The 25,828-nt window shown below is 37.9% G+C and overlaps 3 protein-coding genes and 1 pseudogene across 4 annotated transcripts in view; 2 read left to right on the top strand and 2 right to left on the bottom strand.

Annotated features, from left to right (window-relative positions):
* Positions 1-6,385, top strand: kptn (kaptin (actin binding protein)). Its single transcript, XM_052094470.1, has 12 exons — positions 1-290; positions 385-467; positions 2,294-2,378; positions 2,718-2,772; positions 2,882-2,960; positions 3,119-3,192; positions 3,292-3,398; positions 3,560-3,655; positions 4,248-4,311; positions 4,451-4,586; positions 4,943-5,116; positions 5,223-6,385. Exons 1-12 carry the CDS (start codon positions 80-82, stop codon positions 5,376-5,378), a joined length of 1,320 nt encoding a protein of 439 aa, XP_051950430.1. The 5' UTR covers positions 1-79; the 3' UTR covers positions 5,379-6,385.
* Positions 1,175-1,964, bottom strand: LOC127621176 (NADH dehydrogenase [ubiquinone] flavoprotein 1, mitochondrial-like; annotated as a pseudogene).
* A 788-nt stretch (positions 6,386-7,173) lies between the features above and the next one.
* Positions 7,174-25,411, top strand: LOC127620902 (cation channel sperm-associated auxiliary subunit gamma-like). 2 transcript variants are annotated; one of them, XM_052094257.1, is made up of 31 exons: positions 7,174-7,238; positions 8,279-8,388; positions 8,535-8,764; positions 11,737-11,790; positions 11,876-12,023; positions 12,104-12,230; positions 12,340-12,412; positions 13,447-13,602; positions 13,713-13,884; positions 15,527-15,664; positions 15,889-15,993; positions 16,169-16,288; positions 16,899-16,946; positions 17,048-17,159; positions 17,857-17,971; positions 18,118-18,279; positions 18,433-18,551; positions 18,646-18,859; positions 19,207-19,269; positions 19,473-19,659; positions 20,352-20,464; positions 20,551-20,631; positions 20,982-21,038; positions 21,116-21,272; positions 22,834-22,897; positions 23,042-23,140; positions 23,358-23,471; positions 24,521-24,613; positions 24,772-24,871; positions 25,045-25,147; positions 25,284-25,411. In XM_052094257.1, exons 2-31 carry the CDS (start codon positions 8,373-8,375, stop codon positions 25,340-25,342), a joined length of 3,399 nt encoding a protein of 1,132 aa, XP_051950217.1. In that variant the 5' UTR covers positions 7,174-7,238; positions 8,279-8,372; the 3' UTR covers positions 25,343-25,411. The 2 variants fall into 2 exon arrangements, with proteins under 2 accessions (XP_051950217.1, XP_051950210.1); XM_052094250.1 differs by lacking the exon at positions 7,174-7,238 and having other exon boundaries at positions 8,000-8,388.
* Positions 25,366-25,828, bottom strand: part of LOC127621033 (heterogeneous nuclear ribonucleoprotein L-like) — a 34,465-nt gene continuing 34,002 nt past the window's right edge. Inside the window, exon 14 of the mRNA XM_052094458.1 lies at positions 25,366-25,737. Within this exon, the coding sequence (XP_051950418.1) occupies positions 25,679-25,737 (59 nt within the window). The 3' untranslated portion in view covers positions 25,366-25,678. The remainder of the gene's footprint in view (positions 25,738-25,828) is intronic.

The following is a 25,828-nucleotide window of genomic DNA, read 5'->3' on the forward strand; positions in this document are numbered from 1 at the left end:
TGTTTACTGTTATTACTCGCGTGACAGTCCAGCTGCTTTTTTCTGGAGTATTTATTTGATTTGATTATTATTCTTTAATATGTTTCCGGACATAAAAGACTTGTGTCCATTTGTGGAAGACCGTTTTTGTCGTTTCCCCTCGCAAAGCAACATATACGGACTATGCCAAGCAGGCGAGCAGGAGTTGCTAGCAGCAACACTAAAGGGTAAAGTAGTGTGCTTCAGATATCAGGACCTGCAGAAGAAGATTACACCTGTGGCCAAAGAGATTCAGTTCACATACATACCAGGTGACACCACATTCCTTTCTGTATAGCTGTATGCTTTATCTAGAAACCTGCGGTTCTGTGCAAAATGCATGATTTGTCTTTTATTTTGATACAGTTGATGCCGAGATTGTCTCCATTGACGCATTTAACAAATCGGCGCCGAAAAGAGGACTGGTCGTAGGAATCACCTTCATTAAGGTTTGCTTCATTGTCCCATAACTACAACTATATTAAAGGGATAGTTCGCTCAAAAATAAAAATTCTCTCATCATTTACTCAACCTCATGCCATCCCTGATGTGTCTGTCTTTCTACTGCTTAACAAAAGCGAAGATTTTTAGAAGAATATCTCAGCTCTGTTGGTCCATACAATGCAAGTAAATGGTGGACAGTACTTTGAGTTTCCAAAAAGCAGATAAGGCAGCAGAAAAGTAATCCAGAAGCCTCCAGTGGTTAATTCCATATCTTCAGAAATAATATAATAGGCGTGGGTGAGAAACAGATCAATATTTCATTTTTACTATAAATCTCCTCTTTCACATTCACATTCTTCTTTTGTTTTTGACGATTCACATTCTTCGTGCATAATGCCACCTAATGGCCTGGGATGAGAATGTATTTATATATATCTTCAACAGTTTTCACTCTTTACTTTGTACTAAGTTATCCACAATCAAGAGAATGATAAGTATGAGTTATCACCATGGTGGAACAAATTCAGCTATTTTAATGTTCAAAGAACTTGCCAGCAGATAAAAGTTCACATATAAGTGAGCGATATACAATATTGGCTTTACTTAAATAACAATTAATGATAGGATGATCGAGAATGGATGCAGATAGGGGCCTTCAATTGAGCCGCACCAGCTGTTCTGTTTGAAGTCTGCAATTCTGCTCTCCATCAAGGGGCAGAAGTGACTGATCAATCCCTGAACTGGCCATGCGGCTCAAGGCACAGAGGGTGTAGCCCTCTATCTGTTTGCTGATCTTTCAGGTCGTGTCAATCTCTGCTGACTGTGCATCACCTTTCACAAAGCACCACATCGCCCTATTCATCCAGTCCACTTCCTACCTGCAAGAAGTGCATAAAATCTATGAGAACATCATCGCACATATGACGTTGGATCAGTGGCGTGGAAGACCCACCAGGAATAACACAAAGGAGATTATACCAACCACCACAAATGCCACCTGCATGCCTTTCGATCAGGCATAATCTCTCTGTCCTTGCAGGTGCCAGGCTCTCCTTCATCGGTATTCACCACAAGATATTTAGGCCTGCCATCACCGGGCTTGATCGTGAAGCTCCACTTTATCCCTGTGGGGAATCCAACACCAACTCGGCCACCCAGACCAGACACTTTGATCTCATTCAGGATTCAGTCTCTCCTTTATCAGGAATCTCTTTGGTCTTGTACCAGTCTCCCCTCTTCAGGGCACTCTTCAGTCTCCTGTCATGTCACCCATATAGGTTCGTGAATATTCGGTCCTGGTCAGCGAGGGGCCCAAATTTGGTCTTTTTTGGTTTCTTCTGTTGGACGGAACTGTTGTGCCGCACCAGTGCCATCGAGCTCGGGGGACAGGCAGTGGTGGCAGTAGTGGTTGCAGGGCTGCATGATGCACTGGCTGCAGCCACGGCAACAGGGGCTCGTGATGCCCCAGTGCTAAGCACAGGACAGCCGAGACATGACAACATCCTCTTCTTCGTGATCTTTGTTTTGTTGTTATAAAATGTATAGAGGAAGAGAATTTGTAGTTTTATTAGAAAGTCATACACATCTGGAATGATTTTACTATGTGGAAACCACTCATAAAAGCAATAAAGCGCACAAGGCTGTGCTATATTGTTAAAATAGTCATGGTTGAATGCATTGTAGGCATTTCACTTGTAACATTTCTAACAATGCCCTTCAGCTGTGACAATATTTACAATATAGCACGTCCTCTCATGCCTTCTTGCTTTAATATAACTCTTTGATCTTTATTGTTTTTATTTCTATGTCTCTTTTTCCTCTATCCTTTCAGGACTCAGGAGATAAAGCAACTCCATTCCTAAACATTTACTGTGATTATGAACCGGGGTCAGAGTTTAACCTGGAGTCTATAGCACGTGAGTTAGTCGTATTGTAAAAAATATATTTATTTTATATTATCAAATCATTACTCTAAAGAATCAGCATTTGAGGAATTAACATAAATTATATTACATGCTACATATATTAGTAATTTTTTTATCTGTTGATTCAATCTACATGTGATGGTGTCATGGAATCATATTTTAAAGATAAACATATGATGTTGAAATTAAAATTAAAGTAGATTAAATAATTACAGAATTAAATAAGATTATAAAATATTGGGTTGAAAATTAATTTAATGTTGTGTTGAGAACATAGTGTGATGTGATGTTCACAGTACTAGTGATGTTATGGTTTCATCCTGTTGATAGAAAGCTGTCTAAACCTGGAGCTCCAGTTCACTCCTTTCCAGCTTTTTCACACTGAGTGAGTGTTTACTTGTGTTGTAGTCTTTGTTTTTAAATTAAATGAGCAGTATATACAGTCTTTACATACATTATATATATTTAAAAACAAAATGAAATTATGTGCATAGGGTGCACTGTCCAGATGGATCCAGTGAGACTGTTTTTCTCCTCAGTGGGCATGATCAACACATACATCTTTACAAAGAGGTCAACACAGCATATAGTCTGTGACATAATCAGTATAATACTCATTCTTATTGTTGAAGGTTTTTCTCTGTCTCTCTTTGATGCTCCCATACTAAAGATGTTTAATTGGTTCTTAAATTGGAATACATTTTCTGATTAAATAAACCTCTGATTAGTAGAATGCATCTTTGCACCAGTTTGAGGAACAACCAGTAGAAAGGCTCTTTCCTGAACTGCAGGACCTACCAAGCAAGTGAGTGTGTTTGTTTTGTGCAATAGTTTGAGTCTGATGTGTTGTTCTGTTTCTGTAATATTATTTAGTATTTCATATTGTACTTTCTGTGCTTTGCAGTGTGTTATGGTTAGATGTCCTTAGCATTGATGAAAATCGTCGCCTCACTGCATTTGGATGCCAGAATGGTTCTGTGGGACTTTCACTTGTCAACCAGAAGGGACCTGGTGAGAAACACACATACACACAGTTCTGCGATTCTGGTATTCTCTCATTTTATTGGGTCATACAATCCACATGATTCAAGTTTTTGGCTTTCTTTGTACAATCTGCAAATTCTCTATGGACAATTGTAATGGATGTGTTGTGTGTAATGTGTGTGACTCAGAGATTCTCCAGAACTGGCGGGTTCAGCATGACAGTCCGATCTCCACCGTGTTACTGTTCCCTTTGCAAGAACAGCACAGCAACACTGACACAAACAGTGAGTGTTACACCACAAATTGTCATTATTATCAATTATAATTTACACTAAGGGCATCATTCAGTAAACTTTCGTAAATGTGGAGTAATTTGTTCATAAAATTGACCTTCCCGAAATTCATTACGCCGCATTCACAAACATCTTACCACAAACCATGCCCTTATGCTGGAAAATTATATAAAATGTATGAAGCGGAGCTGGGAATAAACTTTACTTTGAATAAATAAATGTAAGCATGTTTTTATTTAAGTATATGGTTTAAAAAGAAAAACTAAATGTTTTTTTTTTACTAATTTATGCTATTTTTTTAAGTTTAATTATTAGTAAAAGTTTTCATTACTCATTTCATTTCTATCAAAACGAAGTTATGGCAGTTCTGAAAGGACACAAGGTCTTGCACATGATTTACACGTGGTCGGTAGCATGTACTCATAGAATTGTGAGAGCTTACAGAAATACATTACACATTTGTCTGCAATCAGATTTTACAGGTCTATTTCTAATTAATGGTTTTAGCTTAATTATTACTCTTTTTAAACAGGGATGTTTAGTTCTCTAGACTATAATTTTCTCGCTGTCTTTCTATTCACAGGTAGTCAACGGGAAGCATTCAATCTCTTGGTAACCAGTGCGATAGAGATGGCAGTTGTTTACAGGTTTGAGTCAATTAATGTGTTGCTTGTTTTGCACCATGTGTATAGTTGATGGTCAGCGTGTGTGCGTGCGCGTGCATGCGCGTGCGTGTGCGTGCGTGTGCGTGTGTGTGTGTGTGTGTGTGTGTGTGTGTGTGTACAGGGATGTGGAGCAGTATGGACTGAGCAGACAGCTATGTTTACCAGAAAGTGACCAGTGCGATGCAGTTCTCTGTGCTCTGGTTGTGGATTTAGACTTTGACGGACAACATGAGTTATTGCTGGGAACATATGGACAGGTACACTGCTGTTTTAAAAACAAAAACATTTGAACGCTCAACACTTGCCAAACAATGGTTTGCCAGAACTAAAGAGTTTATAACATAGTGGAACATCCCTGAATTGGCTACATCACTCTACCATCTCCTCTCCACCAATAGCTGGTGTGTGGTGGGTGTTCTGGCGCACTATGGCTGCCGTTGCATCATCCAGGTGGATGCTGCACACTGGTGGTGGTTGAGGAGATTCCCCCTATACTATGTAAAGCGCTTTGAGTGCCTAGAAAAGCGCTATATAAATGTAAATTGTTGTTGTTGTTGTTGTTGTACAAGCTGTTTACCTGTATGTACTGTGATGTTTGATTTGTAACTTGTAGGATCTACTCTGTTACAAATTTCTCCAACCAATGGGAGCTGCTCAAGGACAGTTACAGTTGCTGTGGAGACGGAGTTTTAAAAGCCCCATCCTGTCACTGAATTATCTTGACCTGACAGGGGATGGACTGAGAGAGTTAGCTGTTCTTACCTTAAAAGGACTGCATATACTGCAGGTGACTGACACAGCTGATTCTGTCTGAAACTCTTAGAATGTATTATTGTTTTGATGTTTTTACTTAATTAGCTGTCTCTGTTTTCTATCCTCTTTTCTACCTACAGCATAGTCTGAGCACAACAGCTGATCTTGTTCTTCAACGACTGGCCAGTTTAGCATCAAGACTGCCTATTACCTCAACAGAACAGCCAATCAAAAACCAAGATACTGAACAGGAAGCTATTTCAATCAGTAATGAACACAGCGTAGCAGCAACCTAACACTGACTTGTACTATTATTCAGAAGGTGGTTAAGGAGATAAATGTGTAAGAAACCTATCTGTTATGTGGTTATACATACAAAGAAGACTTCTTGAATGTAAGTTGAGTGGTCTTGCCTGTAAAGTGAAGAAGTTGCTATTCTTCTGTTTTGAATGGCCGGAACAAGCAAAGATTGGTGATAATGGCAGACCTGCTCTAGGAGTGGGAAAAGAAATCAAATTAATCCTTGAATCTAGCACCAACATCATGACTATGAAGTTAAATATTCTGGGTTCAATACAAGTTAAGCTAAATTGACAGACTTTGTGAAGTAATGTTGATTACCACAGAAATATTTTGACTTACCATTTATTTTCTTTATAAAAAGCAAAAATCTGGGTTCCAGTGAGGCACATTCAATGGAAGTGTATGGGGGCCAATCCGTAAACGTTAAAATACGAACAATTTCAATATTTTAGCCACAAGACATAAACAATATATGTGTTAACATGATTTTTGTGAAATCAAATCACTTAGTCACCTTTTCTGTGTAAAGTTAAAGCCAATTTTACAATGTTGCCATGACCATGTAATGTCAATAAACCCAAAAATGACTAAACATTATGATTTAAACTTTACAACTCAAGAAAACTACTGAGTTTTAACAGAATTCATTTTTTATTTTATTAAGCTTTTATAAAATTATAAGCTTCACATTTCTGTCTTTAAACCCTAAAAAAATTGTCCCCATGGACTTCTATTGTAAGTGCCTCACTGTAACCATGATTTTCATTAAAAAAAATGTAAAGAAGAGGGACAAGTCTCTTTTTCCCAAAAACATTTGTGGTAATCAACATTATGCCACAGATGCTGTCGATTGAGCTTAACATGATTCTGGCCACACACAGAAAGAATTGAATTTGCTGTTGGCAGTTTTTAGTTGGGCTTTATTCAATCTTACATCCTACACACTGTGTAACTATCCCAAACTGTTCTGTTAAATAAAGTAAAAAAAAAAAAAAAATAATATATATATCATATTGCCAGACGAACCCTATGAAATGGTATGACAAATTATGTTTTGTGTGTTCACGTAGTTCCTATTGAGACATAAATTTGGGGCAGGATATATAGAAGGACTTGTCCTTTTATTTATGGTTTAAAAGCCTTTAGTGTGCATCATAGCCTGTTAAAACCATGATTTGATACTTGCTTTTGCTTGTCTGTAGTAGGTGGTATTGGGCGAAGGTGGCATTCTCATTATAAAGAGCATCACATTGGACAAAAATTTGCTTGATGTAAATGTCAAATGTGTACATCTGCTTAGAATTTAAATGTCAGCGGATCTTGACTGAATCAATAAAATTCCAAAATTCAAAGTTCTCAAGGGAAGTAGTGTTGTGTTTGTGCCATACTTCCTTGGAGGGTGCCCATCCCAGTTTCACTGTTCAGGTCATTTAAAAGACTTGGTTTGTGAGGTCAGGTTTGATCTCTGTGAGCTGTTTGTAGTTGCTCAGAATCAATATTCCTATAATGAAACCACCACCCCAAAATCTGTTGGACACCATCTCAAATAGTAGCTGTGTGAAAATCTGCAAAGAATTTTTAAGCGAACCACCACAAATTCAGCACAATGGACAATTCTCATTGTCTTCTCAGCTAATAGTTGCTTCAAAGTGTGTGTATGTGTGTGTGTGTGTGTCAGCAAAACTTTTTTCCTTAACTTCATGGACACAGCTTTGAGTAACATTGTTGCTAATAAACCAAAACAGCACACAGTATACATTGCGCGTGCATGCGTCGTGGGGAATCTTCTTGGCGGGCTGGAGGAAGCGAGCACATCACCTGCGCCACTGTATGTCTCTTGGCCTTAAAAAGAGGTCTCAAGGGTATATCATTTAGGCAGTAACTCTGATTTTATTATATCTCGCTGTTATTTTTTTTTCCCCCAATTTAAATAGCGTATCGGTAAATCATTCGTATTAGAGATTAAGATTTAGCACGAACTGTTTACATCTGCGAGTAGAAGTTTACTGAACAAAGTTTCCTGGCGATTTACTGACAGTGAATTTGTGACATTAGTAAAATGTGTTAACTTCAGACAAACATTTTTACAATCCTATTGTGTCATTTCTATAACCAGCAGGGGCGCTTTAAGGTACATCTGGGCCTATGGGCTCGCTGGGCTGGTGCGCAGAGGTCCTTTTCCAGTTGATGAGCGGGTTGCTGATCGATCGATGCCTCGGAAGAGATTCTTTTATTATGTATATAACAACCTCCGCGGCTCTTCATAGGAGAGGGTTTTAGAAAGTCCCGTAACGGTCAACTAACGTGTTACGACAGTAAGTCACTGTTTGCGGATACCATACAAATGAATGGTTAGAGCCGTAAACTGACACCAACCTGTCGCAAAATTTCCCGCGTTATTTCCTATAAAATAGCAATTTTATCGTAGTAATCACCACACACAGTGCATTCTAAAAGGACTGTTTAGTGTAAAATATGTTGAAGATTAGCGAACATGCGGTTAATTCATTAAGTGATTAGCTGTTTCACCACAAAAGCAGTTTATTCAGCACACTGAAGCATCTCTTCAATAGACCCATAAAAAACAGCCTCTTTTCTCCTCGCCGGTGTGCCGCCCATAGACTGTCTAAGGGACCGACGCGTTATGCTATTTTATGCTAAGCTGTAGAAACCCTTAGAAGGGCTCTGACCTCCCGCGATGTTGCTAGTGCCATAGATCCATCCGTCTCTGACTAGACACCTCAACTGTAGGTTTTTCTTTTGCGAGCACACTCACTAAATGGAGCCAGTTGTATGTTTACTGTTTGGAACGGGCAACCACTGGACTGGAACATGTGCATATGGAATGGATTGACAAACAAACTGCCAATCGTTTTTCTTTTTTTAATCTAAGGTGGTGAAAATGCCTATCAAGATGTGCTCCCAACATGGGTAGCATATTTTGAATGACCCACAACCCCTAGAACATACCCTAAAATGGCACTGGGATGGCCATCCTCAGAGGTATGTAGGGGGATTGAGATGATAGACAAGGAGGCTGAAGTGCTCCTAAACAGGGTGTAGAGTAACATACAGTGTGAATTATAGCGATAGATTTGTAAGTCTGAGTTAATATACATGTATTTGTTTTATTTTGTGTGTTTATTTAGTAATGCGGATGATTGTAGTTATGGTGCTCGCGCTGTCTGGAGGATCTCGCGCCGCAGAGTGCGAGTGGGGCGCGCGCTTGTGTAAACCCGAGCACATTTCCACGGAAGCCTGCAGTCTGTGGATCCCAGTCTCGTGGCTTAACGGGGCCATCGAGATGCAGGATCTAGACCCCAGTGTTCACGCCATAATGGAAACTTTAACCGACCAGCCTGTGGATACACATAAAAACGTGAGCCCACATCCAAATCCTATATATAGTGGAAAGAAAAAGTATTTGAACCCCTTTGAATTACCTGCATTTTTGTATAAATTAGTCTAAAATCTGGTTTGATCTTCATCAAAGTTACAGTAATGAACAAACACAATCTGTATCGACAAATAACTACACAAAGTTATACCATACTTATTGTATGGTTCTTATACATATTGAATACATTGTTCATAGATTCACATTGTACACTGGAAAATGTATGTGAGCCCCATAGGCTAATGATATCAACAAAAGCTAATTAGAGTCAGGAGTTGGCAAACCTGGCATCTAATTAATGAAACAAGATTGGAGGTGTGGGTTAGAGCTACTTTGACTTATAAAAAGGACTCAAACATTTTGAGTTTGCTATTTACAAGAAACATCCACAACGCTCTCTGAAGACCTACAATCAAGAATAGTTGCTTTGCATAATGCTACACAGTTATCTAGCAGAGTTTAGATATTCATCTGTCCACAGTTTAACAAATTATCTATAAATAGAGATGATTTAGTACTGTGTTACTCTCCCTAGAAGTGGCTGTCCAGCCAAGATAACTCAAAGGGCACACTGCAGAATGCTCAATGAGTTAAAAAAGAACCCTAGAGTGACAGCTAAAGACTTGAACGAATCATTGGAACTTGTTAACATCCCTGTTCATTAGTCTACTATACAGAAAACATTAAACAGTACACCACAAAGGAAGCTGTTGCTTTCCATCAAAAAATATTGCTACATGCCCAGAAGTTTGCCAAAGACCATCTTGACACTCCACAACTCTACTGGGTATGTGTTTTGTAGACCGATTAAACTAAGGTTGAATTGTTTGGGAAGAACACGCAGCACTACGTATGGCAAACAAAGGGCACCGCATACTAACATGAAAAATTATCACAAAAGTTAAGGACAGTGGATGGAGTATCATGATTTGGGCTGCTTTGGGCCCTGGACTATCATTGAGGGAAAATCAATTACCAAGTTTATCAAGATATCCTACAGGACAATGTCAGGGTGGCTGTGCGCCAGCTGAACCTCAGTAGAAGTTGGGTGATGCAGCAGGTCAATGACCATAAACATCGACGTAAATCCACTACAGAATGTCTATATTTTTTTTATAAAAATCCACCTTTTAGAGGTGCTGTGGAATGACCTCTCAGACATCCTAAAAATATGACTGAGCTGAAGCAGTTCTGTAAGGAAGAATGGCCCAAAATTCCTTCTGAATGTTGTGCAGGTCTAATCCGCAGCTACCGGAAAAGCTTGGTTGAGGTTATTGCTTCCAAAGTAGGATCGACCAGTTATTAAAATTTGTGGTTTGCTTACTTTTTCTACAGCACAGTAAATGTTTAATAGGATGTGTTCAATAAAGACATGAAAGATTATAATTGTTTGTTTGTTTTATCTTAAGCACATTGCGTTTGTCTATACTTGTGACTTTGATTAAGATGACCAGTTTTGACAAATTAATGCAGAAAACCAGCTAATTCCAAGGCATAATTTTTCTTGCCACTGTATGTATGTGTGTGTGTGTGTGATATATATATATATATATATATATATTTATACACTCACCTAAATGATTATTAGGAACACCTGTTCAATATCTCATTAATGCAATTATCTAATCAACCAATCACATGGCAGTTGCTTCGATGCATTTAGGGGTGTGGTCCTGGTCAAGACAATCTCCTGAACTCCAAACTGAATGTCAGAATGGGAAAGAAAGGTGATTTAAGCAATTTTGAGCGTGGCATGGTTGTTGGTGCCAGAAGGGCTGGTCTGAGTATTTCACAATCTGCTCAGTTACTGGGATTTTCATGCACAACCATTTCTAGGGTTTACAAAGAATGGTGTGAAAAGGGAAAAACATCCAGTATGCGGCAGTCCTGTGGGCGAAAATGCCTTGTTGATGCTAGAGGTCAGAGGAGAATGGGCCGACTGATTCAAGCTGATAGAAGAGTAACTTTGCCTGAAATAACCACTCGTTACAACCGAGGTATGCAACAAAGCATTTGTGAAGCCACAACACGCACAACCTTGAGGCGGATGGGCTACAACAGCAGAAGACCCCACCAGGTACCACTCATCTCCACTATAAATAGGAAAAAGAGGCTACAATTTGCAAGAGCTCACCAAAATTGGACAGTTGAAGACTGGAAAAATGTTGCCTGGTCTGATGAGTCTCGATTTCTGTTGAGACATTCAGATGGTAGAGTCAGAATTTGGCGTAAACAGAATGAGAACATGGATCCATCGTGCCTTGTTACCACTGTGCAGGCTGCTGGTGGTGGTGTAATGGTGTGGGGGATGTTTTCTTGGCACAATTTAGGCCCCTTAGTGCCAATTGGGCATCGTTTAAATGCCACGGCCTACCTGAGCATTGTTTCTGACCATGTCCATCCCTTTATGGCCACCATGTACCCATCCTCTGATGGCTACTTCCAGCAGGATAATGCACCATGTCACAAAGCTCGAATCATTTCAAATTGGTTTCTTGAACATGACAATGAGTTCACTGTACTAAAATGGCCCCCACAGTCACCAGATCTCAACCCAATAGAGCATCTTTGGGATGTGGTGGAACGGGAGCTCAGTGCCCTGGATGTGCATCCCACGAATCTCCATCAACTGCAAGATGCTATCCTATCAATATGGGCCAACATTTCTAAAGAATGCTTTCAGCACCTTGTTGAATCAATGCCACGTAGAATTAAGGCAGTTCTGAAGGCTGAAAGGGGTCAAACACAGTATTAGTATGGTGTTCCTAATAATCCTTTAGGTGAGTGTATGTGTATATATATATATATATATATATATATATATATATATATATATATATATATATATATATATATATATATATATATATATAAATCATGAATCTTGATTTGAACTTGATTTGTGTACTTAATGTTTTGTGTGTAATGTTTTATAATGCTCTGTTGTGTCTCAGATATTTATGGGATTTCCATATTACATCAGAGTAGACCTGCTGTGTGGTTCCAAGGTAGCTAAATCAACTTCTCTACATACATTATTTGTTACTAATGTGTACACTCATGCACAAAATGCTTAAGTGTGTGTGTCTGTAGGAGTCTTCGGCGAAAGCCATGCTGGACGGTTTATTGACGGGTTTGACTCCAATAGTGATTGTGAGGTTCCAGGAGTCCTCACACCCCACTCGCCTCAAACTGCTGAGACTGGAAGTGGAACTCAAAACCGCTCCATTATCAGACAGCGGTTTGTATGTTTCAGTGCTTGCTTATGCTTGTAAATATAAAATAATTTATTTATACTGAGGAGTTTGCTTGTGTTTGTAGCACCCTGTGGAAGTAAGATGTGTCCGTTTGGCTGGTATGCCCCAATGCCCATCATCAATGATTCAGTAGTGTACAGGCTGAAAGTTAAATCTAATGGGTTTGGTTCTCAGGATGTACCTGAGAAAAGGTGAGTGTGTGTGAGAATATGTGTGTGTCAGTGTAAATTTTGTTTTTATAAATCATTATCGGCATATAATAGCCTTTCTCTGTTCCTGTGATGGTGAACCTGAGGGCAGCTTTACCATAAATGTGAATGGCTATGTGCGTACTACAGAGGAAGGAAAAACTGAAACATCCTTTGGCAATGAGGTAAGGTCAAAGAGAATAAAAACTTATATTTAAATGTGCACTCAGTAATTTTTCTCCCATTTAAAAAAACGTTTTACTCCTATAGAAATTAAATGTAATTTTGAAACGTATGCATATAATCACGATTAACTTACTTGAGATGAAGACTCCAGTCATATCAGAAACTTATAAAAGCTATTTATTTTAGATGGAGAGGGTTCCGTCATGGGAGCTGCCCTGTTAAGATCACCTGATCAGTCTAAAACTACTCTTGCTTAATCTCAGTATCTGCCATGTCATTGGACACTTTCACTAGTGGTTTAAATTAATCATGGCTGACTGTGAAAAGGGATTTTCTACAATGGCATTTTGGTAACAACGGAAAACTATTGTGATTGAATGTCACTTGGTGTCACTGTAAATCCACGAGGACATGTATAAAAACTTACTGAGTGCACCTTTAAAAAAGTCAGTGCAGAGTAACAGTATCTTGTTGCGTCTCAATCAGCTCCCTAGTTCAGTAGTCAGGGCACTGATAAGGGAGTCGGCCATTTGTAGGGCTGTTCCAATTGCAAAATTGTTCCAGTGCATTGAAACGTTTGCTCCCTAAAAGTTCCCATAATGTATCGTAAAGATCAGGGAGCATCACTGCTCAATATGTTCCCTTACCGGAAACGTCATTATGTCTTCTGAAGTCTCAAGTCATTAGAAGACAAGCACAAGTGTAAAACTATGAAGTGAAAGCCTTATTTTCTCTTTAAAAGTGATGTTGTCTCTAATGTCTTTCATCCATATTGAACATGAAACGTAAACAGTTTTTTTAAATATTAGTGTTATAATAAACAAAAATACATATATATATATATATATATATATATATATATATATTTTTTTTTTTTGTCATTCATCTTTCATAATAACACTACGTTTGAACATCTACAACAAAAATGCATGGTAGAGTCATTTATACAGCAATGATGCAATGATTAATACCTATGTTTTAATGCAGAACTTTTTAGAATATATATTTGTGTGTTGTATTTATCTCTGAATAGATACAGGATCTAGAAGACACGCTGAGAGTTGGTAGTCCATCTCGTCCACTTTGGGCTGCAGTGGACCACACACCTGTTCTTTTGTTGCCAGGCATACCAGGCTTAAAAGCTGTGCTTATGACGGCTACAGAGTTTCAGTTCACATCACTCATAGAGGTAAACTTTTGTGTGAATTGGTTGCCATGGAGCTGCTTAGCTATAATTTGTGTGTGTTTAGCTTGTGCCTGTTTTAAGTGCCTCTAAATGAATTGTATGTACATGTTTAGGTGAATATAGAGAGCCACCGGTCAGGCTCTTTGAGTTGTCCGCAGGTGGAAAACTCTTCTATGATTCAGGAAGCAATATCTACAGAGAGCTCACTATTTATCAGGCACAATCAACAGTTATACCGTTACCTTGGAAACTATTCACTTCTACCCCTCAAAGTGCCACCATCAGGTAAAAAAGCTCTGGATGAAATTGTTATACATATCACTTCTGAAATAGAACATTGGTTGTTGTCTATACATTACCAGTAGAATGGAAAATATTTTAATAATGGGCCTATTTTCTTTACTCACCCACACAAAAAAATTGCTCTAAGTGCATCCCTTAAAGGAATAGTTCACCAAAAAAAAAAGAAAAATGAGAATATCACCCTCATGCCATTCCAGATGTATATGACTTTCTTTCTTCTACTGAACACAAATATTGTTTTGAAGGATATTTGAGAAACAGATAAATACTTAAGTCTTTTTTACTATAGGTTCTCCTCCCCTCTCAGTAGGTGGCGATATGCGTGAAGAATGCAGAAGAATTTAAAAGTGGAGATTGAGGATCTGTTTCTCACCCACACCTATTATATCACTTCTGAAGACATTGATTTAACCACTGTAATTATAATGAGGAGGCAGGCTGAAGGCAGAGGAGCAGACATAGACGATGATGTGTGAAATACCAAGTGCAGTTTATTTACATGAGTGATATCCAAAAACATGAATCCAAAACAAAACAAACATGAACGACTTGACACAGCGTTACAATAACACAAATAAATAGCAAACATGAGGGTTTAAATACATGAACATGAGTAACTATAAGACAGAGACAACCAATGACAAGACTAAACTAATGAACATGAAAACAGGGCAATGAAACAAGAACCAATGATAAAACAGAACTGATAACAAGACTATTAAACATAGACCAATGAAGAGACAGGACTAATAAACATAGTGGAATAAGAAGGTCACATGACATGAACAAAACACATGAAAACATGGCAGGAACAAAGCACTTAGTTTTCAAAATAAAAGACGAACAAAAACACACGAAAACATAACAGTAATCATATGGATTACTTGTACGCTGCCTTTATGTCCTTTTGGATCTTCATCATTTTGGTACCCATTCACTTTCATTTTGAGGACCAACAGAGCTGAAATATTCTTCTACAAATCTTTGTTTGTGTTCAGCAAAAGAAAGAAAGTTATACACATCTGGAATGGCATGAGGGTAAATGATGAGAGAATTCTTATTTTTGTGTGAACTATCCCTTTTCAACTGTCTCTTTACAGCACTTGCAACTTCTTCAATATTCTGTGGGAATATTAATTTTATCCATTCCAATTTTATTGGATAGTAGTAATGGAGGTATTGGTTAATATTATGTTCCCCTGTGGCAAAAATTTCACAAAAATGTTCTCAAGAGCAATTTTTGAAGGGGACACCAAGGTTTTTTTTTGTTGTTGCCTCGTTTGCATTTGTATTATTTTAAGAATATATCATTATATTATTTACAATACACATATTTTAATGATATTTTAGGGGGGGACAACCCTCAGATAGGGGGTCCTGACCTCCCGCGATTTCCGCCTATGCCTGGCCACCTGAGTTATGTCAACAGAAAAGAAAAGTTATTTTGAATGTAGAATAAGATTTTAACTCTTTGCTGAAAGATTATGAAAACAAAAAGTTTCCTCTCTATCTCTTTGCTTACTGTCTCACATTTGATTAATTTTCTCTCTTCCCCTCCATATCTCCTCTCCTTTTTCTTTCTCTAACAGTCTCTTGTCTTCTCTCTCTCTCTCTCTGTTTATAGATGCATGGGAACAAGTATTAAGATCAGTCTGTGTGTCTGGTTTGGTACCGGCAAGTGTTCCTCATCGTGGAAGAGAGTACTTCTATGTTTTGGGGGGAGGCTTGCAGAGTGGAACCCTCCACCGTGCAGAGGTTTACGGTCAGATACTACACTGTATTCTCTCTTTGTGTCTCACAGAATCCCTTATTGTGTTCCCCTCTCCCCTTTTTCCTCCAATATGATCATGTTCATTACAAAGAGATTCCTCTTCATCTCATTCATCTGCGCTCTCTCTCTCTCTCTCTCTCTCTCTCTCTCTCTCTCTCTCTCTCTCTCTCTCTCTCTCTCTCTCTCTCTCTCTCTTTTTATTTTTTTGCAATTAGATGGGAATATGACCTTTACGGAGTTGGTGGATTCTTTTGGCCACACAGCATGCGAGTTTGTGACTTCTCTATGCTGTGATATGAATCGTAAAAGTGTTAAGAATTGTGAGTGTATTGTTTTATAAAGTAAATGAAGTGATCATGTGTACACTTATTAAATGCTCTGCATCACTAATACTTTTCTAATATATTTTCTTATGAATGAGATTAAGACCCTTTCTGATATGTTGACATTTATTTATAAGGAAGAATACGATACTGATTTAATCTTTTCCTTTAGGTCCCAGCTGCCAGGTGCGTTCAGCGGCCCAAAATGCTCAACAAAATGTGACTGATATCATCCTAGTAGAATTGCTTCCACAACAAGACCATGAGCATTCGTACATACTGCTCACACTAGGTATATACATGAACACTAACACACTCCTACACATTTCTAAGCTTAGGTATCTGAACTCAAAGGGAAACAAACATAGAGTATGATGGCTGAATGGTTTCAGATCTTCTGACTCAGAGGCTTCAACACTCGAGCAAAGATGAATCAGGAAGTGGAGTGTTACTAACAGAGTTTCTAAAAGTTAGAACACTGCATGGATTCAAGGGCTCTGTTCCTTGGATTTAGTATACTATCACTTCAGATAATAAGCCACTGGCAAATTTATAACAAATATAAAATAAAAACTCCAAACAACTTACTCAAAGCAAAATGCCTTATATTAACAACTGTACTAGCACACATTTGAACTGTTAGGTAGGAGCAGAGGCTGCCCTCTGAGGTGGCTGTGTGTTATATTTTCCACACTAGCACCTTCTACTGGAAAACTACTAAGTCACTAAACATTTAAAGTTATATTCTCTTCTGTTTTTTCAAAACTCAGCCAATCATGTGACATAGTTAAGTTCTTGAATTGCTCAGAGATAAATTGTATAAAATGCTAACAAGCAACCACACTATTACTGATATCTCTGTCACAGTCAGGAATGTCCCTGTTCTTTGTGTTTTCCTATAGACGGTGATTTCCACATGGGTGACCCTTTACCTAAGTTCATCCCTAATGGTGAGAATCAACATAAGCACAAAAAAAAACATATCAATACTCTCATGTGACTGGAAGCATGTGCATATACATGTGTGTGTGTGTGTGTGTGTGTATAACAGAGCAACAGGAGAGCAGCTCTGTAGAGCTGAAGCTCAATGGAATTACGTTTAACCCCACCTCAGGAATCCTGTACATCTGGGGCAACACACTTATCTGCTCATATGTGCTCACGTAAGTAAACATGCATGTACTACACAACATGAACACTTACACAAGTACTTACATGATTATATTTAAAGAATAGTTCTCCCAAAAATGAAAATGTCCTAAAATTTTACTCACCCTCGTGCCATCCCAGATTTGTATGACTTTCTTCTGCAGAACATAAATAAAGAATATCTCAGCTCTGTAGATCCATACAATGCAAGTCAATAGTGCTCCAAAAAGCACATAAAGGCAGCATAAAATTCATTCATCATACTCCAGTGGTTTAATCCATATCTTTTGAAGTGATCCAACATGTTTTGAGTGAGAATAGACCAAAATGTACACTTCCTAGCGCCGTCTAGTGCTCTGTGCATGGGTCAAGCACTAGGAAGTGTAATCGAGTGTTACATTTTGTTCTCACCCAAAACCAGTTGGATCTATTCAGAAGACATTAATTAAACCACTGTAGTCTTATGATTACTTTTATGTGCTTTTTGGAGCTTGAATTGTTGAACCACATTCACTTGCGTTGTCTAGACCTGCAGAGCTGAGATATTCTTCTAAAAATTTTAATTTGTGTTCAGTAGAAGAAAGTCATACACATCAGGGATGGCATGAGGATGAGTAGATTATGAGAGAATGTTCATTTATGGGTGAAAGTTTTCTTTAAAATAAGTCTTTGTGTATGTAAGCATCAATATGTTTATTTGTGTTTGTGCAGTTGGGATGTTGGGCAGAATTTTCTGTTCTTCAGAGGATTTCCTTTGGAGCAGATGATAAAATATTTCATTCTGTCCTTTGATGGAAATTTTGCCTTTGTCACTGAAGAAGAGGAGGTGTGTTTATGTTGTAGAAATTCTTCAAATCCTCAAATCGAAGTATTACTAAAATATGAATGTGAAAATATGACATTCTTAATGGACCTTTCTTATCGGTATTTGTAAAATTAAGTATGTGCTTCTCTTTCTGTTTCTCTCTGAAGCTGTGGTGGGGTCAGGAAAGAACAGATTCTGTGTTTCGTTTGCGACCTTCTCAGGGCTGGCATGTGTTCTCCAGTCTGCAGGCTCTTAAAGGACCTCATTCTTACTCTGATGATTACAGCACACTCACAGTGTTTTATGACAGCAGTAAAGAGTTACAGGAGGTTTAAATACAAACACACATACACACAATACATGTGTTCACATGTACACTCAACAGAACTATAGCCAGGTGGAATGTTCTGGAGGCCAGATCTACAAATCAGTTTTTTATTTAAAATGCACAAGCACAGACTATAATTGCAATATCTGTGTAGGTGATGTACACGGTGGACATTGGTGGAAAAGGTTCTATTGTGAAGAGGAAGCTTCCAGTGCCTGAGATTCTGTATTACAGTCATTTTGCTCAAGCACCACACCAAACTCAACACTTGCAGTAAGATATTTGCTTGCTCTGTCTTTTGTGTTTGTTCATTTCTGTTGACTCTGCTTTGATCTGTTTATCTGACATCTCTTTCTCTGTTTCATAGGTCATACAGTCACTTTACATTTCTGTCTGCATGTCCCTTTGACTGGGATTACTTTGAGGATTTGCCTCATCAAGAGCGCTTTAACCGATTGAAGTGGTACCTGGCCAGCCCCCCCATAGTGACGCCCCCCTCTGGATTACACACCACACAGTCATTGGCTGTGTACCAGGGCCTTCTCTACCACCTGCTGCTGCTGCATGGTCAAAACATAATGGTATTTGACCAGCAGAATATACGTATATATGCTTGCAACCTGTGTACATTGCTGTTTTTTTCCACATAAGGTCTGGCTCAATTCCCAGTCTAGACTGTGTGTAATTGTGGAGGTCCCCTGGCCAAAAAAGAGTAAAGTACACTTCAGAAATACTATCATTAATAGGTTAATTATACATCTAAATATTTCATGGACTGCTTACCATCTTTCCTCCTGTGAGTATTTGACTGTTAAGATTACTCTCTGCTGCTAGAGGCTTTTGAAAGAAACATGCTTCTTTTCATGTATCCTGACTATATGGGGTTACATTTGATCACAGTATATTAAAGTCCTCCTTCCTTTTTTAGGACATTAGAGATCCTAATGAAAGCTCCATCTCACGCATGTGGAAGGATGAAGTGGCGTACAAGGTGTGAGACTATTTCACTGCAAATATACAGCTCGTCAATATACTGTAAAAATTAAGAATGAAATTTCACATCACAGTTATTATGGTTGTGCTGTGGTATTTAATGTTAAGATCTATCCAACTGTTCCTTGAATTGTGACCAGGCTTTGGTGATGATGCTTCTATAAATGTCATGTTTTATTATTTGTTCTTGTCATGTTTCAGGACTTATATTCCTACCTGGTGTATATAAGTGAGTCCTCATCAGGTGTGATTGTGGACATGGAAGGCTTTTCACACCCTGACCTCAGCACAACATCCACTCTGCCTGATAGAGTTTACCTAGACCGAACAGCCTCATACTCATTCTCTCTTTACCTAAGAGCCCAGCAGCTCACTCAGGACCCCATGGGTTAGAAATACACACACGTTCATACAGTCTGACATGGAATGATGAAGACTTTAATAATGAGGGCTATTAATTATTGATAAATGTCAGGGGTTAACTGAGATTAATTAAGTATGATTAACTAAATATGTTGTCTTAAAATGTTCTTAGCACAGTGAATGCATTTGGGTAGTAGAAATTTCCTGACAAAGGAATATAATGCATATTTATACACTCACTGAGCACTTTATAAGGAACACTATGGTCCTAATAAATTACCCGATGTGGTCTGCTGTTGTAGCCCATCCGCCTCAAGGTTCGACATGTTGTGCATTCTGAGATGCTATTCTTCTAACTACAATATTGCAAATGGTTATCTGAGTTACTGTAGCCTTTCTGTCTGTTCGAACAAGTCTGGCCATTCTATGTTGACCTCTCTCATCAACAAGGCCGCTCACTGGATGCTTTTTGTTTCTGAGTAAAATTAACTGAAGCTCCTGATCCGTATCAGCATGATTTTATGTATTGCACTGCTGCAACATGATTGGCTGATTAGATAATCGCATGAAAAAGTGTTCCTAATTAAGTGCTCAGTGAATGTATGTTTAGAGGCTAATTTAAAATTGGAGAAGCATCATATTACAAAACAATGTAATTAATTAATGTATTGACAACCCTAGGAATAATATATTTGTGTTTGTTTGATTCCGTTGCAGGTAAGGGTGATTTAAATCATATCAGGATGTCTGTGGAGGTCTCTGATTACCGATATCTACATGTGACTCTCAGCAGACATGTGATGTTAAACCGTGGAGGAGTTCTTTATAAGGCACTTTATGCTAACATAAACACAATTCTTGCAATTACCTTTCATTTTTGTTGTTTACTCACATCTACCTTTGCTCTGTTGTCTAGGTGACAGTGATGGACAGGGGGATGTTTCAAGGTCAGGTGTTTCCGGGAGAGTGGCTTCTGTCCTTCAGTGTGCTGGTCAGGGTCAGTGATACTACAACCACTCAATCATTTTATATTGCATCTTAAAGGTATAGTTCACCCAAAAATGAAAATTCTGGCATAATTTACTCACCCGCATACAAACCTGTATTACCTTTCTTTGTGTAACACAACATGAGGTTGATTAAATAATAACATAATTCTCATTTTTGGGTTAACTAACTAATTAATGTAACAATGTCTTCTAATTATTATGAGCAAATTATTTATTGTCAATCAGATGGCATTTGAATTTGGACTTTGGCTGAAGATTGAATTGATTTGATTGAAGTGATATTTTAAATGTATTTCAATTGTGTGTGTTCTTACCTGTCTGTTTACTATTTGATAAGATTGTCAATTCAGAGTTGAGGTGTTTTCATCAGACCGACCATGGAATGATTCTCAAGGTAATGCTCTCACTTTGTTTCTCTTACTCTCTCCATCTCCCCTTCTTGCTTTTAGAATTTCTTTCTCTTTCTTTCAGGGTTTGCAGAGTGTGCCTGTTTCTATTGGTTGTCCTCCTGGTAACCAATTGGTGTTTGATGTCAGTACCACTCTGCAGGAGTCTATGCACCTGAACAAAAGGAACTTTAGCTGCATAAACCCTGACCCAGTAACACCCTGCTTCTACTATGACAACTGTAAGAACTTGTTGTCAATGTTTAAATAAGAGATGATTTAACCATTATTTATTATGAGGTGAAACTGTATGATACATTTTTTTCATAAATAGCTCTATCCAGCTCCTGACTATTTAAATATGCAAATCAGATTAACAATAATGACAACTGACAATAATGTTCTATGGAAATTTCTGAGAATTTTTAAAACTTAAAATATAAAGAATATAAAGTTTTCTAGTTACACTTTTTCTAAGATATTTCATATTGCATATGTGTAGGGGGAAATTTGTTCACAAGCAATTGTGATCTCTGATTTGTGAGCAAATCGTTCCTTTTGAGTTGGATTTTGTAAATTTTTATTAATTGTTAATAATCAATCTATTATGATCAATCAATCTGAAAGAATCATTAGCACATCGGTCTGAATCAAAATGAGTTTTAAAAATCCTTTTCCTGTAATCACAAATGATTGGGAAATTCATAGACAATTCATTGAGTGTAGTGGAGCGGCTAAGTGATATAATCGTTCAGTTTATGATACAAGCGTGAAAATTGGCATGAGCAGTCTCCATGGGTCATTTGACAAGAAAATTGTCCGAGCCACTTGAAATTTCAAGATAGCGGCCATTTTTCAAGATTTCATTTTTTGACATGGCAGAAGCCATCATAACAGTTGAGAAAACTAACTGGGACAGATGTTTCATTTGTCAGCAGGACACCAAGGAAAAACTCATTCATCCGAGTTTATTCAACAGAGAGCACGATCGTACTGGTTATGATACCATTGCAAGAAATGTTCCATTATTTCATAAGATCAATGCTCTGCCTATCTTACTTAGTCCAACCCGACTAGATGAAGGTGATGGCATAGAAAACACATTGACAAGAAACAGAGCAAAATATCATTCAAGCTGTAAACTTATGTTCAGTAACACAAAGCTGGAAAGGGCCCAAAAGAGAGCATCTACTGCTGCTAAAGACACTGAAGATACCAAAGATATCCATGTCAAGAGGCCAAGAGGATCCCAGCCCTCGAAAGCTTTGTGCTTTGTATGTGAAGATGAGAGTGCAATGTCCCCCTTACGAGAAGCAATGACGATGAAACTTAATGAAAGAATCAATGAATGTGCCCATCAGAGACTGCTCATGCCAATTTTCATGCTTGTATCACCAAATAAACCACTATATCACTTAACTGCTCCACTAAGGTGTCGGCCATCTTGAAAAATGGCCGCCATCTTGAAATTTCAAGTGGCTCGGACAATTTTCTTGTCAAGTGACCCATGGAGACTGCTCATGCCAATTTTCACGCTTGTATCATAAACTGAACGATTCTGCCAAACATAAGCACTTAGCCGCTCCACTAGTGGGAACCCTGTAATTTCATTTATTCTCACTTTTCACTCATCCCTTCTGCTTTTCCTCACCTCTTCTTTTTAGATTTGTGTGAATCAAAAAAATATATGTTTTGCTATTACCTTACTGTACCCTGGCAAACCTTTTAAAATCTGTCTTTACATTTTAATTTAATTTTCTCTATTGAATGAATAAAAGAGTCTCTATCTTGCTTACTCTCCAGTGTTCTATCCATTCTTCCTGATTCAGGATCTGGTCTTGGAAAAGTCACGGAAGTTTCTGGGCAGGTGAGGCTCCTCTCACTATTCTATCGACAGTCTCAAATGCAAGTATATAGTCCCTTTTCATTATGGGTTCTTGCTTTTCTGTTCACCAGAAATCATAAAGTGTCCAAGTGACTCTGCATTATACATCCTGTGTGTGTTCTTTAGCTTCACGTTTAAGGTAGTTGGTGGTGGTCCTTATTCCAGGAAGAACATTCGTGAATACAGCTCTGAGGAAGTAATGAGGTATAACAGCATCAATTACAGGTACAAAACTACACTCTGATAGATGTAAAAATTTGGCTTGGTATGGCATCACTTCCCAAAACTTCACTTTATGGTGAAGCACTATATTTTAGAACATATGACATCACATGGTCTTCAAGATTTAGGGTTCACTTAATACTCTCATTACTCCTTTCTTGCATAGTTTTAGAGTAAGATTATCATTGTAATAAATGTAATGTGTTTGTGGATGTGTCAGTTCAGAGGAAGCACTGGTGTGGGCGTTAGAGGGCTTTTTGGAGGATTCAGACTCATTTAACGTGACTGAGGAAGGCTTCGTTATTATGAATGGAACCTGGAACAATGGAATCAGGTGACATCTGTCATGTTTTGTATTCTAAGGTGGGGTTTCCCAACCGGGGTTTATGAGATTGTGATTGAAGTGCTAATGCCTAATTAAATTGATTATAAAATGCAGAATTTTTTAGTTTACATATTTATACAATCAAAACGCATAAGCATTATGTAGTTTAAAAGGAATATTTCAGGTTCAATACAATTTAAGCTCAGTTAACAACATTTGTGTGCTAATCAACATTATGCAAAAATATGTGGACAGCAGGACAATGTTGTGAAATTTTAAACAAAACCGGCATTTTCCAGAAAGAAAGATGTTTATTTTTATCAAATTTTGTTTCCATGAGTGTTGGTTATTCATGTTTTTGAGACGTTACAGATAGTACATCAAAATTAGCATAATTAATTCTGATTCAAAGTAATGGCCTGCATTATCCAATCATTGCCAACAATGTTAAAATAATATTTTGCATGAAAAATGAACGAGATAATACACAGTGAATATAGGATATTTTAAGGAAAATTAGCCTATAGTGGTCATTGTTTAACAGTGTGCCATTTCACAATTAATCAATGACATTTTTAATATGACATATTGGATGAATCTAGACTCTTCTTTTTGAACTCAAACTGATTTTAATGTAAAAACTTAATGAGGTTTCTTACCAGATGTAGTTTTGTTGCCGTTTATCTGAAAGACAAACTTCACTGAGATCGGCGCAATGTTTTGACATATGGCAGTGCATCACAAGTTTAACCCTTTAAATTACAGCCTAGAGTCTCCTGAACTAGGATCGATAGGTTTAAGTGAAATTAAATTATGCATAGCTTATAGCGAAGCCAAAACGTAATGTCTACACATGTGGACATGGGGTCTCAGGAGGGTACTGAACCTGGAATATTCCTTTATCTCCAAATAACATGAAGTTATCAAAGGGTACTTCATGTAAATTTAGGAAACTGGTTTGGCTGACAAAAAAAGGGGAACCCCTGAACCAAAGCATAATTGTGAGTCAGGGAATCAGCAGCTGTTATTAGTGTGTTTCATGCTGAAACTCTGTATAGGTGGCTTTGTAAGAAGAACTCTCCCTGTGGTGATGTGGTTGCCCAGGATGCAACTGCTCCACATTTCTATTTCATCATTGAGGTCTCAAACAGGTGAACAATGTCTAACTTGCATTGTTATATTTTCAATTTAATTTATCACCGATCTCATTTCACAAAAAGCAAAACTATCTACAAGTACCCAACACAAATTTTTTTAAATAATGACATGACATAGTAGTCAAGGGAGTTTACAAAGTGTTTGTGTGTAGGGATATGGATACGAGCACATACTGTGATTACACTTTTCGTTTTGAGATTCTTGTGCATGCACTCCACATGAGTGAAAACAGACAGCTCCTCAGCTATCTGGTGAGCCCATTAACACACCCACCCACACACGATTGTATGACCTTGCACTTCCCTTCTCCTTTTCCCAATGCCTAAACACAGGAATGACCCTGAGACAAAGTAAATTGTTCCTTACAGTCATAGATTTACACAATTACAGCAACTTCCAGCGTTTTGAATGTTTTTCATTTCAGATGGCTCTGGCATGCATCCTTGGTGTGGTGGTGTTTTATTGCATCTTACCACAATTCCTAATAACTGCAATGCAGAATTTGAAATGCCATGGACACACAGATGGTAATGCAAACTGTGAAATGCTCTTCACTTGTACATTGATAGTCAAGATATAACCATTGTTTTATCAGTGCATTTATCTGATGGATTGCATTCAGATTTGGTTTGTTTTGAGTTTTGATTAATTCTCTGGTTGCAGAGTCCAATGCTCCAGCTGGCACGCCAGTGATCCAGCTGTTAGAGCGCAGAAGTGAATGAGCCAACACGCATGCACAAGACACAAACGGTTCACAATGATGTATTTACTCATTTAATATGTTCCCCCCCCCAATCAAATGTACTGTGTTATACAAGACAGGGCAACTGTAAATAAAAAAAAGCATTAATAACAATTAAAATAAACAATGGAATGAATTTAAAATTAAACAATGGTACAAAAACATTGAGTAGTCTTTTGGAAATAAAGAGAACCTTAACGGTCTTGTTTCTTTCCATCTGGGGTCAAGAATTAAGAAATCAATATTAATGGGCTACCACATGGGGTTCAAATGGTCACCAAGAGTCAAAGGTTAGTGGTCATGTGTAGTTACGGGTTCAGTTTGCATGTTGTGCAGTTGAGAAACACAATTTAAGAGTGTATGGGTAAGGCCCACCTGAGAAAGAAAAAAAAAAAAAAGTTAGGATTTGGCTCTGAAATAAGCTTGAATAATGACACAAATAATATAATATCAGACTAAGAATGGA

Source organism: Xyrauchen texanus, chromosome 3 (genome assembly GCF_025860055.1).
Source record: "Xyrauchen texanus isolate HMW12.3.18 chromosome 3, RBS_HiC_50CHRs, whole genome shotgun sequence".
Lineage (NCBI taxonomy): Eukaryota > Metazoa > Chordata > Actinopteri > Cypriniformes > Catostomidae > Xyrauchen > Xyrauchen texanus.

Excerpts from the sequence above, each read along its gene's own strand:
- kptn (XM_052094470.1), top strand. The coding sequence starts at position 80 with ATGTTTCCGGACATAAAAGACTTGTGTCCATTTGTGGAAGACCGTTTT. Across the intron at positions 3,399-3,559 it reads TGTCAACCAGAAGGGACCTG|AGATTCTCCAGAACTGGCGG; the intron begins GTGAGAAACACA and ends TGTGTGACTCAG. Across the intron at positions 5,117-5,222 it reads AAGGACTGCATATACTGCAG|CATAGTCTGAGCACAACAGC; the intron begins GTGACTGACACA and ends TTCTACCTACAG.
- LOC127620902 (XM_052094257.1), top strand. Across the intron at positions 8,765-11,736 it reads CTGTGGATACACATAAAAAC|ATATTTATGGGATTTCCATA; the intron begins GTGAGCCCACAT and ends GTTGTGTCTCAG. Across the intron at positions 17,972-18,117 it reads TTGTCACTGAAGAAGAGGAG|CTGTGGTGGGGTCAGGAAAG; the intron begins GTGTGTTTATGT and ends TTCTCTCTGAAG.